General features: G+C 39.8%; 1 protein-coding gene across 1 annotated transcript in view; it reads left to right on the top strand.

Annotated features, from left to right (window-relative positions):
- LOC139661995 (ephrin type-A receptor 5-like) overlaps window positions 1–15,344 on the top strand; it is a gene marked incomplete at its 5' end in the record, with an annotated part of 52,730 nt that overhangs the window by 16,281 nt on the left and 21,105 nt on the right. The window contains 6 exons of the mRNA XM_071540596.1: window positions 4,026–4,150; window positions 6,518–6,607; window positions 7,212–7,281; window positions 7,612–7,714; window positions 13,189–13,256; window positions 14,963–15,088. Of these exons, the coding sequence (XP_071396697.1) occupies window positions 4,026–4,150; window positions 6,518–6,607; window positions 7,212–7,281; window positions 7,612–7,714; window positions 13,189–13,256; window positions 14,963–15,088 (582 nt within the window). The remainder of the gene's footprint in view (window positions 1–4,025; window positions 4,151–6,517; window positions 6,608–7,211; window positions 7,282–7,611; window positions 7,715–13,188; window positions 13,257–14,962; window positions 15,089–15,344) is intronic.

The raw sequence follows: 15,344 nt of genomic DNA, 5'->3' as shown, positions 1-15,344 counted from the left end.
CCCCCTTTCTCTCTCTCTATCACCTCCCTTTCTCTCTCCCCATCACCCCCCTTTCTCTCTTTTTCCCATCACCTCTCTTTCTCTCTCTCCCCATCACCTGTCTTTCTTTCTCTCCCATCACCCCCTTTCTCTCTCTCATCACCTCCCTTTCTCTCTCTCTCTCTCTCCATCACCTCCCTTTCTCTCTCTCCCCATCACCTCCCTTTGCCTCTCTCCCCATCACCTCTCTCTCTCTGCCTCTCTGCCTCTCTCTCTCTCTCTCTCTCTCTCTCTCTCTCTCTCTCTCTCTCTCTCACACACACACACACCTGTCTCATAATTGTCAGAAGCTTTTCTCTCTCCTTACTCTCTCCTGCTGAGTTTGTGGCACTCCTGTTGCAAAAGTTGTCAAATTGCACAGAAAGGTACTGTTTAGTTGAGTCAGCTAGCTTAGCCTAATATGCTACTTTGGGTGTCAAAAGGGTTACATATATGCAAATTGTTGTGTGTCCCTTGCAGCTAAATCATTTTTAAAAATGTGATGCCAACATCAGTTTTGGCATTTCGGCGACCCTGTGGCATTTTGAAAGATGCAGCAGTGCAGTTTGGTAAAAGGGTACAAAGGGCTGATGGGGGACTGGGGGGGGGGGATGTTTAGTGGGGACTAGACTGGGGTCTGTACATTATCTGTACAGAAAGCGGCAGTTAAATCAGAAATCCAAAGGAAGTTTTGAACCAGCAGGTTTCTGAAAAGCGACATTCGCAAGCTGTGATTTCCTCAAACTGAATTTCTAGGAATATATATGAATTTATGTGCATGTCGTACAGTATATGTGAAATATTTCCAGGGTTTTGGATTACCTATATAGCATGGCTAAATGCATCAATTTTCAGTGGACTTGGGCTTAAAAAGTGTCTGTGTATTGTTACTCCTTAAGCTGCAGGAGAAAAGAAGGCCTCTTTCTCATCATGGCATCCCAGCCTTTGTACCTTATAAGCATTGAGTGTGTGTGTGTGTGTGTGTGATTCTGTCTCTGGTTTCAGGCTTTTAAGATGTTGCAGATAACACGTCTGTGTGACTGTCCACTCAGGATACAGTTACTCTGTTTGTAGCACTGATTTATTCCCTTTGGAGCTCTGCTGAGGCTATTGAAACCTAAACGGTGTGTAGCGTTTTGCAGTGGAGGCTTACACACACACACACGCACACACATGCACACGTACACACACACTATCAGGTTGTTGCCTGAGGGAGCGTTTTGCCTGGTTAAAAGCTCTTTATGTGTCAGAGACTCGCCAACTGTCCCTCTGAGAGATGGGCCAACAGTTCAGGTTACAACAGGATGGCTGGATGATGGATACAAACTCTCACAACTGTGCCCGCTTGATGTCTGACACACAGAAAAAAAATAACTATAAAACTTATGTTTAAAGTTCAAGCTTTGCCAAGAGCCACAAAAGGAGCGTGAAATTAAAAAAATCCACCCCATGGCCAAACTTTTTAGCTCCTGGCTGATAATTTCTTGCAGTCAGCTTTTGAAATCTGCCTATAATTCTAAACCTTCTTTCAAAGAGCCACACTGGCAAGGAAAAAAATTAAGAGGGGGGAAAGTGAATGAGAAACGCTATTCCCATGCCAAGTAACAACCAATAAGGTTCCCCTGAGCGAGGTACTAAACCTCCAACTGTGCCAACAGTGGTAGACCGGTTGTTGTCGGCTCCCAGGGATGAACACACATACACACACACACACACACACACACACACACACACACACACACACACACACACACACACACACATACTCACTCATACATATCACACACTCACATTTTCTGCTTTGTTGTTGTTGTTACTTATATATATTTTGTTTTTATTAGTTTGCCATCACTTTTATGTAGTCATATTATTTTCTGTGTGTTATTTTTGTGTTATTATTGTATTTTTTTAGGTGGAGGCTTCAAATAAGCCCAATGGGTTTTCTGCCTCTCCCTGCACTGCATATTATTTGTTTATCTTTGTCATTTGTGTATTTTTTGAATTTGAGCAAAATAAAACTAAAACTAAAAAATGTGTGTAACTACTCTAAAGAAGAGAGTTGCAGAATAGCTTGTGTGCTAAAAATGTGAGTAAATAAAGTAAAGAACTAAGTAAAGGGACTATTACAAGAACTGATAGAATGGAGGTGGTAGGACAGACCTAATAAAACTGATAAAACTATATTTATTTATTTTTTATTTATCTATTATTTAAAGCCGTTTTTTTAAAGTTACAAACTGCTGTAAAGAAACGGAACAAAACAAATGAATTATATGTTCAACAATAATAAAAGGAAGGCTTGTGCTGTCTGTGTTTTAGTAGGCTTTTCTTCATGTTACTTCACCAGAACAAATACTTAACTTTGACCTATTTGTTGACTACTATTTCAGTCAACTTATAAATTAAAAGTCAGCAAGAAAACTTATGTTTCCAAGTTGAAGTGCCTTAATATTTTCTGCACTACACGAAGGACACAGAAGATGAGTGGTCCGGTTCTTGCCCGTGTGTCTTTTATTTCGACACCAAATAATAAAACGATGAACAACACAAAGCCTGCACCGCGGGTACATCACTCTAGGGGAGCAGCAGAGAGTCCAACAGTCTGTAGTAAATCAAAGCTCCCTTTCAGGGCTATAAAGACAAAATGTTTAATAGCTTTTGCGGGCTGCCAGACTGGCGGTGCGGGCTCAGCGTTCTGCGGCAGGACTTGTAGTTCACACACAGGCTCCTCTGCCAGCAGCTCCTGAAACACACAGATATAAAGAGAGAGTTTACCCAGGTGCAGGTGGCCTTGTGGGCAAGTTGTAGTTTTGGCTTTAGAAACAACTAACTGGCAAAGAAGGAATTCTGGTCAAAACATTAATCAAAATTCAATATATCACAATACAAAAATGTGACAATATGTTTTGTGGGGCAGAAAAATGAATCGTGATATTATCTCCATGTTATTCTGCTGTAATAATCACAAATGAGACGCTTGACCATCACAGTTTCACAAGCTCTCCATCCAAATTATATTATCTGCACTTTGTAATGACATTTTTACATTGTTATTTACAGTCTAGTGAGCCAATGGCATCACTAGAAAGATTTGTGGCTCAGAAATAAACACAATTCTGGACAGTCAGTCAGACTTTGTTGTCATTTAACTTTTATTAATTCCATCGTATCGTGTTTGTATTGAATCTTGAAGCTCATATTGCGTATCGTGAGATAAGCAGATCCTCCCATCGTGTGGCATTCATGATCTTGGAAGGCCAGCTGGTTCTTGAGGTTAAGCTCAACCAATCAGATTGTTTCTGCCTCAGATACTGTAAATGTTTGTAAACCTAAAACTAGTACTTCTGGCTCTCCACCCACTACCAACCAATCCCCACCCCACTAACCACAGAGATAAAATGGTATTAAAGACAAGTGTAAATTACCGTGAACATTATATTCCTTCTTTGATGTGATAGAGTGATGAACTTCCCCTCCAGAGCTCCTTTAAAACAAGGATTTTTTGTTTTGTTTGTTTGTTTGTTTGTTTTTTATCTCAGTTTCTTTCAATACCATCTCACCACACAGCAAAGATGAATCATCTGACGTTTTTTGTTGTATCTTTTTTTTCTTTGATGTTTCATCTTCAGTTAAATATTTTATGGTCTGCAACAATCTCAGCAAGAATTACAATTAGTTCTGTGCATTTAAACATCAAAAGAGTGCACGGAGGAATGTCTTATAGATGCTGATTTAGGTTAATCCACTAATTTTACATCTTTGCTACCATTTCTCTTGCAATTAATCATTGTTTGTTAGGGTGTTATGTCAATCATGTTACAGAGAGGAATTAAAGAGATGGTTGCAGGGGATTGCATCAGATTATTACATTATTATTGGGTTTTTACTTTTGGAGAGAGGAAGGAAATGGTTCCAAATTACAGTAGGTGCTAACAAACAGTTGTACTTTTTATCTTTGTGTGTGTGTGTGTGTGTGTGTGTGTGTGTGTGTGTGTGTGTGTGTGCAGCCCCCTCCCCGGTGAGTGTGGTGAGGAAAGGTCATGCTGGGAAGAGCAGCATCGGTGTTTCTTGGGCAGAACCTGATCGCCCCAACGGCATCATCCTGGAGTACGAGATCAAGTATTTTGAAAAGGTAAAACAAAAAATATTTATCTATATACATCATTAAATCTAGAGCTACACAAATACTCAAATATTGACTGCAATATATGTATGGCAAAAGGGAAATACGTTTCAAACATCCATCTGAACAATGTATTCTGGAGAGAAATTAGCCTGTTTCATGGGATTCCTGTAACACAATCAAGTTGCATGTTGAAAATATTGTTTTTATTTTATTCAAAAGAAACTCGTCAGACCGTATTAGTGTTTTTTTACATGGGTCAGGGGTTCAGGTTTTGTGCTCCCTACACCAGACTCTGTGTGTTTATGCAACTATCCTGTTAAGTGTTCAGAGTTTCAGAGTTTTTCCATGATTTTCCAGACTGTTCCCCTCGCCACATTGAATAAGTTTGCAGTTCTTGTGATTGATAGACTCACTATTTTGGAAACTGTTAGCTGCATATGTTGCTTCGAGAAATCGCATATAAAAGTGACAATTGCAAGACATTTTTTTAAAGCTGACACATACTAATAATACACATGCTAATTACTGTACCTGTGCAGCAGCCTTTGTACTTGTGACTTAGTCACTTTAAAGTTAAAGTCCTTTATCATTTGGGGTTTCTGTTATTTTGTTCACACCCTGTTCAACCCTCACGGTTTCTACTTTTCTACTTCTCACGCTAATGCATTGTAATTTATGTCATTTTAGACCAACATTATTCTGTTTAGCTCTCAGCGATACCACAGGGCATACATACATACATACATACATACATACATACATACAGTATTCTGGCAGCAGTGGCCTTTAAAAGTTGGCTTGTACAACTCCTTAAAGTACTTATTTGTACTTTTCCCTGCTTTAAAGGCTTTAAAGGGTTTGATGACGTAAGCTTGTTTTGTTATTTCTATTTGACTGCAGTGGATTTCAATCATAATTACTCTTCTGAGAAGGCTCCAATTTCACCTGAGTGCGACAAAAAAAATCACAATGGCGGATTTTACAGCATCCTGCCTTAACTTTGTTAATACGTTACATTTACAGACATTTTTAGACCAATGTCATTCAAACAAGCCATCAGAGATGCCACAGGATATACTTTGTCTTTGAGCATTTTTTCTTCCTCTAAATCTGGCACACTGAAAAAAAAACTCACCTCAAAAAGACCCAATAGTTCCAATATGGGATTTAACAGAGTGTATCAGTTACTTAATTTCACTTTCTGACTTGGGTTGTCTGCATGAGATCACAGAGCAGAAAATACTTTCTCGGATATGACATCCTGCAGCTGTGTCTTTTTCAGCTGGACCTGGGTAGACTCAGCAATTTGATGCTGCTATCCTGATGATTTCTCCTCTTCCCTCTCTCTTTTTTCTCTCTGTCATCCTGTGCTGTCTTCTTTTCTGGGAAGGTCAGAATAAAGGTATACAGGAGAGGAGATGAGAGCTGCGGTCAGTGGTTAGCTAATGGCTTCTGGCTAATGGAGGGGCATTTAGCTGTGTTTAAACCTGATGTGGTTACAGTGGGGAAACTGATCCTTACACACACACACACACACATATATACACACACACACACCAACTGCAGGTAGCTTAACCATGCACATACACATAAGAATATACATTAACACATGAATATAGGAGTGCTAATAAGAGTGCTCCACATGGGGATGCATATATGCACAAATGCAACCATGCAGACACCAAGTGAAGAGAAAGAGAAATTGATCAAGGCCTTTTTCTATGAGGTTTTTATCCGGATTTTAATTTTATTTATTTGTGTTTATTTTCTATTCCTTTACTGTTGTTCTATTATTTACTTAATTGCTCTTCTTTTAGTTGTGTTTTTATCGACACTACCTTATAACTTTACTCCATGCTTTTTATTTGTTGTGATGTACTTTGTAACAATTGTTTTGAAAGGTGCTCTATAAATGAAGTGGTAACACTTCACAATAAGGGTCACTAAGTTAAGGGTTAGTTAATGCTTAACAACTAACCCTTAATTAACAGTTAACTAATGTGTCTGGTAATCATTTACTAATGGTGTTCATGTTAACTAAGGTATTAATTTATACATTATTTAATAGTCATCTTTATAAATTATTAAATAATATATAAATTAATACCTTAGTTAACATGAACACCATTAGTAAATTACACACTCGTTAACTGTTAATTAAGGGTTAGTTAATGCTTATTAAGCATTAACTAACCCTTAACTTAGTGACCCTTATTGTAAAGTGTTACCAATGAAGTTTATTACATTATTATTATTATAAGTCTTTTCCAACAACACATCATCAGCAGGGTTAGAAGAATATATCCAAAGCATCTTAAAAAAACAACCGTTAACCCCTTCTCCCTCTCTCCCTTCCTCTACCCCCCCTTCCAGGAGCAGGACTCCAGTTATACCATAATTAAATCCAAGGAGACGGAGATGGTGGTGGAAGGCCTGAAGCCCTCCTCAGCCTACATCTTCCAGGTCAGAGCCGGGGTCAAACACAACAACCAAGACGTTGCTAATTGATGATAAGAGAAAGGAAAATCAATTCCATGAAGGCAAAGGGCAGCTACTTTTAAAGAATCTAAAATATAAGATAGCTTTGATTTGTTTAACACTTTTTTGGTCACTGCATAATTCCATTTGTGTTATTTCACAGTTTGGCTAGCTTTACTATTATTCTAAAATGTGGAAAATAGTAAAAATAAAGAAAAATATGTGTGTCCAAACTTTTGACTGGTAGTGTAAATTGTTTCCATATTGGAACCCTCAGGTGCAATAACACAAATCAAGCGAGCTACTTCCATCTATCCATCCATATTTATTGCTGTTTATATGAGTCACAGTGGCAGCAAGGCAAAGCAGCACAGTTCAGATGTTTTGTTTTTTGTTTTTTTTTTCCTACCAACTTCCTCCAGCTGGTCCTGGGGGATCCCCAGGCACCCCCAGGCATGCTGGGAGATGTAGATGCAGTAGATGTAGTTTTATCTAATAATCTCATCTGTAACCAAAGAGGTACAGTAGGCCTGCAATGCAATGAAATGCAATATAATGAAGTGCCATGTTTGAATATTATGTATTACAGGTGCGAGCCAGGACCTCAGCAGGCTACGGGGCGTTTAGCCGACGTTTCGAATTCCAGACCAGTCCTTACTGTGAGTACAGCTGACAGGAGGGAGGTGTGTGTGTGTGGGGGGGGGGGGTGTCAGGTCAGAGAGAGAGAGAGAGATGGAGAGAAAAAAAGAGAGAGAGATGCGGAGAAGAGGGAGTGTGTGTGTGTGTGTGTGTGTGTGCGTGTGTGTGATAGGGAAAGAGATTCTTTCCCCCATGACAGGACAATAAAGTTAAACTTGTACGTGACTCTGACCTGTTTTGGTAGCTGCATCAACAACAGATGTCAGGTGTGTGTGTGTGTGTGTGTGTGTGTGTCTGTGTGTGTGTCGTATGTATGTGTGCATCTAACCCCTCCTCCTCTGCCTTGGCAGTAACTGCCACCAGTGAGCGTGCTCAGGCTTCCATAGTAGCGGTGGCCGTCACCTTGGCTCTAGTCCTACTGGCAGTCGTCGCTGGATTCCTGCTCAGCGGACGGTAAGACACACACACACACAACACACACACACAACACACACACACACACACACACTGATTAGTTTCCGTGTAATCACCACCAGACAGTTGCTCATAGCTGTGTAGCACAATACCATGACAGGAAGTTAAGACGCTGCATCCTGTCTGACACCTGTGAGAACACATAAAGAAAACCAGTAGTACTTGATAAATATGCTGCAGTATAATGGTATGTTCAGGAGGTCATTCATTTTCAACTGCTTCCATGTTTTTCCATACTCTGATGATGATGCGGTGAAGCATGAACCAATCAGAGCAGAGGGAAGGTAGTGTAGGGTAGTTCTGTTTACTTTATTATCATTTACTCGACAAATTGTTTCAATTAACAAGAACGGTGATTTGTCAAATAAAATAAAAACGAGACAAATGCAAAGATATGGCAGTGTGACATTATTAGTTGGTGCACACAAACATGATGAGGACATGAACGGTCAGGGACACTTTTCTGCTCCGTTGGCGACAAGTTAGCTCAGTACACCAGGCTGTTTTTGTAGCTTTTGTAGCCCACACAACACACCATAAGTGTTAACCAACATATACTGTAAGTCCTTATTCCTTCCCGTCCCGCATTAGTTCCACAGCAGATGCCGGCGCCTATTTGTCTGAAAAATGTTCATAGAAATGAATAAATAATTTTCAGTACAAACCAACTGGTTGCCAAGTCACTCCATCTCAATTCTTACGGCCGAAACAAGAGCCAACTTTGAGTTCGCTCAAAAGTGTTATACTACATTGTAGCAAGTATTTTACTGTAGTGCTCTGGCTGCCACAGTAAATGTGAAATATACGACACAGAACAGCCATATTTGTATTCATAAGCAATAAAAAGAGCTTTGCATTGAATATTGTTGCAGTACACTTGGGAGTCGTGAGCCCATGTATTTATTTATTTATTTAGTTTTCACTGTGTCTTTTTCACTGTATGTTGTATCATATACATACTATATCATGGAACAATTGATAACCAGATCAGGAATTAACAATAATAACACCAATCATACAGCGGTAATACAATCCAGCAGTCCAAATCATGTTGTGGCATTGGGAACATTAAATTACATACATTGAAAAACAGCAATACTGTATGTTAGTGGCAGAATGAATGCGTGCGCATGCGGTCAGAAAATGACCAATCAGATTGCTTTGCTCAAACCACCAGTTGTATAATGCAATTTTCTGGAAAAGACAATGCTGTGCGAATTGTGATTGAGACACAGAAAATGTCATCACATGTCTGTCAACAGAGATTTGAATTTATAGTGACAAGCCTGTAGGCCCGTCTCTGGAGAGATGGATGGTTATTATTACTATTAGATGGAAGGTTGGAGTAAAGGTTAATTCAAGACACTGCAGCCATGCTGTGTGTGTGTACGTGTGTGTGTGTGTGTGTGTTCTTCTACCCTTGTAAGGAAATTTGATTCTGCTCAAGTAAATGAAGACAAATTAAATTTTGTAAAGACAGGACATTCTGACTTTCCTTGTTTAGGAAACAGACCGTTCATCCCAACAAAACCTAAAGGGAGAGGCTGCTCAGAGTGTGAAACTGAGAGCGTAAAAGTTTTTTGTTTTGTTTTCCATTTTTTTCTTTCGTAACAGACCAGTTATGAGCATTTCTTTGAAAATGTGGTTGTTTTATTGACTTACTAAAAGGTGACGCTGACTAACAAAAATGAGATATGGAAAATCTCATTTCCAACCCAAATCTTTCTCCTTTGTTGTGCAGCATCATAGGATTTAGCACAAGGGTTAAGGTTAGAGTTTTGTTAAAGTGATGTTGAACTTTAGTAGTATCTTGGGTTGTGTAGCTTCCTGGACATGATAAAACCCCCAAATAGGTGATTCTGTTATCTGTTACTCCAGTAGAGGACATTTGAGAGTTGAGTATTTTTCTCTTTCCATTCACTGCCATTGTATGGAGGAACAGTCTGAAAATCACACTTCTAGCACATAAACAAACTCGAACAAAGCAGATTCTGACAATATATAAGAAAACTAGTCATTATGCTGAATTGTTTTTAATTAAACTGGTTTCTTTATGTTTATTAAACCTTTCAGTTTGAACAAGTGTAACACCGAAATCCAGTCTGAGAAAACTTAAGCCGATGGAGTGAAGAAAATAGTACATTTATCAATACTTGTAAACAGGGGAAAAAAAGTGAGAGACTCGTTTTTTATATATTGACAGAATCTGCTTTGTCAAAGTCCTGTCTCCCACCTTTTTCCAGGCTTGTGTTTGAGGTTAAGGTTTGGGGATGAATGTAAGCCAGTGGATTCTCCTGAAGTTTGGTCGGCTAGTCTCGCTCTGTTTCACGGCAGCATTTAGCGCTCTGTGCTTCATGCTCGATACGCTGTGTAACTGCTGTATTAGCATTTAGCATGCCTCCAGGCTCGTATGACCTCCTCTTGATCTTGGCTTGGAAACGCTACAGTCAGTCTTCCACATTCACACATTCACACATTAACACAAAACAACCACATACACATACAAAATCAAGGCAGCACACATGCACAAGTAAAAGCACACATACACATACACTGGCCTGAGTCGAAATATTACACGGTTGTTGTGAATACATTTCACCTAATACCCCCAAATACTCTTTTTGTCCTTTTAAATACACTTAAAAAACTCAAAAATAAGAAGAAACTGTATTTATATAGCACTTTTCAAAACAAAGTTAGAAAGCTTTGATATTGAAATTTGCAATTTCAATATCATATATGTATATATATAAGAAAATAGTGACAATAAAGACTACATTTAAAATGAGACACCAAGAAAAAAAAAGTACCAAATGAGAACAACTTGAACTTTGAAATTCCATTATAGCCACTAATTGACTCAGGCTGGGTGCTGTAACGCTTTTATCTAATTTCAACTCCTGATTTCATAGTCGATCCATGTGATTAACGATCCATTATTTGACCTTCATCCATTCATGTATGTATCTAGCCCTACTTTTGTTGATTCCACCCATCCATTCATTCATTTTTTCATCCATCCATACTTTTGTCGATCCGTCATTCATTCAACTGTCCGTCCCTCGGGCCGTTGGTTCATCATTTCAGTCATTCAGTTCATCCTTATTGAATAATTTATTCATACAGATGTGTAGCTCTTTGACAGAATGATCGGACGGAGCAGACAGCGGCTGCACTGGTTCCGTTTCAGGATTCAAAAGGCAAACCGAAAACCATGCAGCGGTGATTCCGGTTCAGTTAAACTGGGACGGGGGGCGAGGATCACCGTGGTTTGGTGTGGGGGAGGAGAGATGGGAGGAATGCCAAATTTTTCAGTGATAGATTTGGGACACAAGCACCACAACCCCCTCCAACCACTGACCCCTCCCCCCCTCCCCCTCCTCCTCCTCCTCCTCCTCCCGCGTGACCCTCCAACCTACACACACATGCATACACATCCAAACACAATGAGAACACACATGTCTAGACACACACACACACACAAGTATACACACACACACACACACACATACGCACAGACGCGTGTATGCATGGGTTAACAAACACACAGATGCACACGCAGGAAGTTGGAGGGCTGAGTGGGCACTGAACACGCTCAAACCCCTTGACTCATCGGATCCAGCAAACCAAACACTGACTGTCCCCCCAGGCACACACACACACACACAGACACACACACACACACACACACACACACACTCCCCTCCCCCAGACTATCCAGCTGCCCATACCAACCCCCCCTGGCCAACCCTGGCTCTCCTACAGAGACCTGTGATGGGAAAGACTTGGACAGAACCCGTGTGTGTGTGTGTGTGTGTGTGTGTGTTGATGTGTTCACAGACTTGGGCATTAGGTCTTCAAGGAAAGGAAGATGAGGAAAATCCTATAATGTAAAAAACATTTTGTTGACCCTTAGGGTTAGAATTGTAACGCTAAGGAAAAGATTAAAATTAGGACTGTGTTGGCTAGAGTTGAGGTCGTACATTTGAGATAGAAAGTCAGAAATTAAATCAACAGAATGTTCTCACAACTACAGCAATTTGTGCATCTGTGTGTGTGTGTGTGTGTGTGTGTGTGTGTGTGTGTGTGATTGCGTGTGTGTGTTTGCTTGTGTTTGCCTATAGGATCATGTTTAAAATCAATCTGTTCATATTTAATCTGCGTTATCTCTGATGCTGCTTGTCTAAATATTGACAGACAGAAGCTCTTAGATCTCTCTCTCACCCTCTCTCTCACTCGCACACACACACACACACACACACACACACACACACACGCATAACACAACCTAGAGATTTTGGCCCACAGATCAGAGGGCACGCACATGTTTGTGTTTCCACACCCACGCAAAAGAGAAAAAGAGAGGAAGAAAGAGACAAAAGAGGCAAAAGCCAATCGCTCCAGGATTTCATGAGTTTTAATTGTGGGTTTTTCCTACAAAGTGATTATCGTGACCAAAAAAGGCTTGATCTGTCTTTGACCTTTACTGGGAACATGCAAAGCCAATTTGTGCTCTTTTCTGTGTTTGTTTGTGGTGAAAGTCAGAAGTTTGATGAAAAAAATTTGAGTGCAAGTTGTTTTGTTGACAAGTGCTTTGTGGTGAAGTAACATTTTAGGAAAATTGCAGTCCTTTGCTGTTTTTTTTCAAAGGTGGGAGGTTTTATTTTGCAGTAAAAGCATGGTAGTTGCAAGCGCTGGCAATATTTGTAGGAAACTGTTGATTTTGCAAAAAATCTTGAAATTGTAAACTAGGAAATTACTCAAGGAAATGAAAAGCTTGTCTTGCACTCAAACGCAAAGTGTGAATGTGCCTTGTGTTGGCCGGGGTTTGCTTCCGGGGTTTGCAATCACTGTGATCTCTGTCTGTAAATCTGTCTTTTTCCTCCTGTCTGTACCTGTCTCTGTTTGCTGCTTGTTTAGATACAGATAAAACACACGAGGGCAGACTAATAGATACCTCTTAATAGGAATTAGAAATTTAACTAAACTGCATGAGAAAAGTAGGATGTAAAATCATTGCTAAAAGGCCATGCCTCATTAAGAGATTTAATTGGACCGGAGCTGAAACTGTACAGAAGCATTTATCTCCCAGACAGAATGGTCTGCAATATGTGTCCTCAATTAAAACACAGCACTAGTGATTCATATTTTCTGTTTTTTTTTTTTATCATCTTGTCTGCATGCACACATGCTTTTGTACAGATGTGTGATGGGTGTTAATGTTTGAGCATTGCGTTGACCTATATATCGCGTGTCACTGATGCAAATGAACTGAAGATGTTCTACAATATGTGTCAGAAATGACAGCAGCACTGTTTTAAAAAAGAAAAAACAAAAAACTCTAGTCTGTGCTTTTTGGTGTGCACACAGATGTGCGTGCTTACAGATGTTTGATGGGTGCTCATGTGTAAACATCGCCAAGATAGTCACTGATGCAAGTGTTTCCCTCTCAGGCGGTGCGGCTACAGCAAGGCGAAGCAGGATCCTGAAGAGGAGAAGATGCACTTCCACAATGGTCACAGTAAGTTAAGAGTGCCCGAACTGATTTTGTTTGTGTGTGTGTGTGTGTGTGTGTGTGTGTGTGTGTGTGTGTGTGTACACGCATGAGGTCGTCTAGAGTTTACAAGAAGACATACAGTAGAGGGTTCAAATAGCGGTCGTGTCTCTGTGGGTTCGTTCACCCCCATAGGCGTGTGTGTGTGTTTGTGTGCTTGTGTGTGTGTGTGTGTGTGTGTGTTCACATGCGTGGGTGTGTGTGTATTTTCCTTGTGCAGATGACAATTTTCTTTTATTCCAGAAGCAGTTTTTTTGAATGACATAGCTTCAAAGCAGGTCCCTGGCAGCCATGTTGGTGGAGGACACGGCGAGCTGTGATGATTTATAGGCCATGACAGCTTAATTTATTTGGCCACATTCTTGGCATTGTTTCCTCGTGCCCATCTGTTGGCAGCAGAGCCAACATGGCTGCTCCCAACTCACAACAAGTCAGGGAAACCTCAGAGCTGTCAGCGCGTGTTGCACACATTTAACGTGAATGACCATAATCCACCATCTTGTCATATTGATTCATGCCGTGTGACGAAATGTTTAAAGTATCGACTGTTCAGTTAGTTATTATAGATTAGGGCTGGGCAATATATCAATATTATATCGATATCGTGATATGAGACTAGATATCGTCTTAGATTTTGGATATCGTAATATCGTGATATGGCATAATTGTTGTCTTTTCCTGGTTTTAAAGGCTGAGACTGTTCTAGCTGTTCTATTATTTGCCTTTACCCACTTAGTCATTATATCCACATTACTGATGATTATTTATCAGAAATCTCATTGTGGAAATATTTTGTTAAAGCACCAATAGTCATCCCTACAATATTGTCGCAATATCGATATCAAGGTATTTGGTCAAAAATATTGTGATATTTGATTTTGTCCATATCGCCCAGCCCTACTTACAACTGAACATTTAGCCCACTTCGTAGAAAGATATATATCGTGTATCGCCATTCAGCCTAAAAATACTGAGATATGATTTTTGGTCCATATCGCCCAGCCCTATTATAGATATAATACAGTTTTAATAAAGGTGTCTTCTCCATACTGTTTCATAATTGGGATTTATAAACAATAGAGACATGGATTATCATATTTGATAAGACAGCTGTTTTTCTGTATTTGATTTCATGAATGATACTAGAAAATCATCACAACTGATTATACCACATGATCAGTGTTTGTGCATGACAGTGAAATTAAAACCTATGGGAGTATGTCACCACTGGGGTAATAATAATAATAATAGGACCACATTAGAAATTTCTGCTTTTAATTCTTTCACATTATCCTCTGTGCACAGATGTGGAGGCATATGGAGATTTTAAAATGTACACGTCTCTTTGCCCAAATTAAATGATGGCAGCAATGATGGTGATAATAACAAATATAATGACGATTGTGTTGATGATAACAATGATGAGATAATTGCTATAATGCTGTTGATGACAGTGATTTTAATGGTGACAACACTGATGAATGGCGTAGTCCTTTATAGCTCAGTTAGCAGAGCGAGGCACAAAAACACTGCCCGGTTTTTCCACTCGGTCCACCCATGCTAAAAATGTACTGTAAGGCTCTTTGGATAAAAGAGACCACCAAATGTCTATTGTTAAAATGTTAAATAGCATATGAATGCTAATGACGGTATATATATATGTGTGTCTGCAGTAAAGTTCCCGGGGGTGCGTACCTACATCGACCCCCTCACCTATGAGGACCCCAACCAGGCAGTGCATGAATTCGCCCAGGAGATCGATGTCTCCTTCATCTCCATAGAAAGGATCATCGGAGCCGGTGAGTCGACTGATTCAGTACTGAGCGTCAGTATTGGGCAGCTTGTGGCCTGCATTGGATATCACAAAATGTGAACATTATGACACAATCTAATGCACTGGTGTAAATTTGTTCAGCCAACTACGCCCTTGGTGAAATACTCGAAAGTGCTGCTGAAACTTATGTCTAACAATAGTTTAGTAAAGGAAACTGGATTTAATAACAATAAGAGGTCTGCCATAATATATAGTAATGTTGTTGAATATATATATTTAAG

This window comes from Centroberyx affinis, unplaced genomic scaffold (assembly GCF_046629955.1).
Source record: "Centroberyx affinis isolate AG114_WGS23_722 - 3 ecotype Tasmania unplaced genomic scaffold, CSIRO-AGI_Caff_v1 ptg003691l_1, whole genome shotgun sequence".
NCBI classification, from domain to species: Eukaryota; Metazoa; Chordata; class Actinopteri; order Beryciformes; family Berycidae; genus Centroberyx; species Centroberyx affinis.
This window is presented reverse-complemented; position numbering and strand designations above follow the sequence as displayed.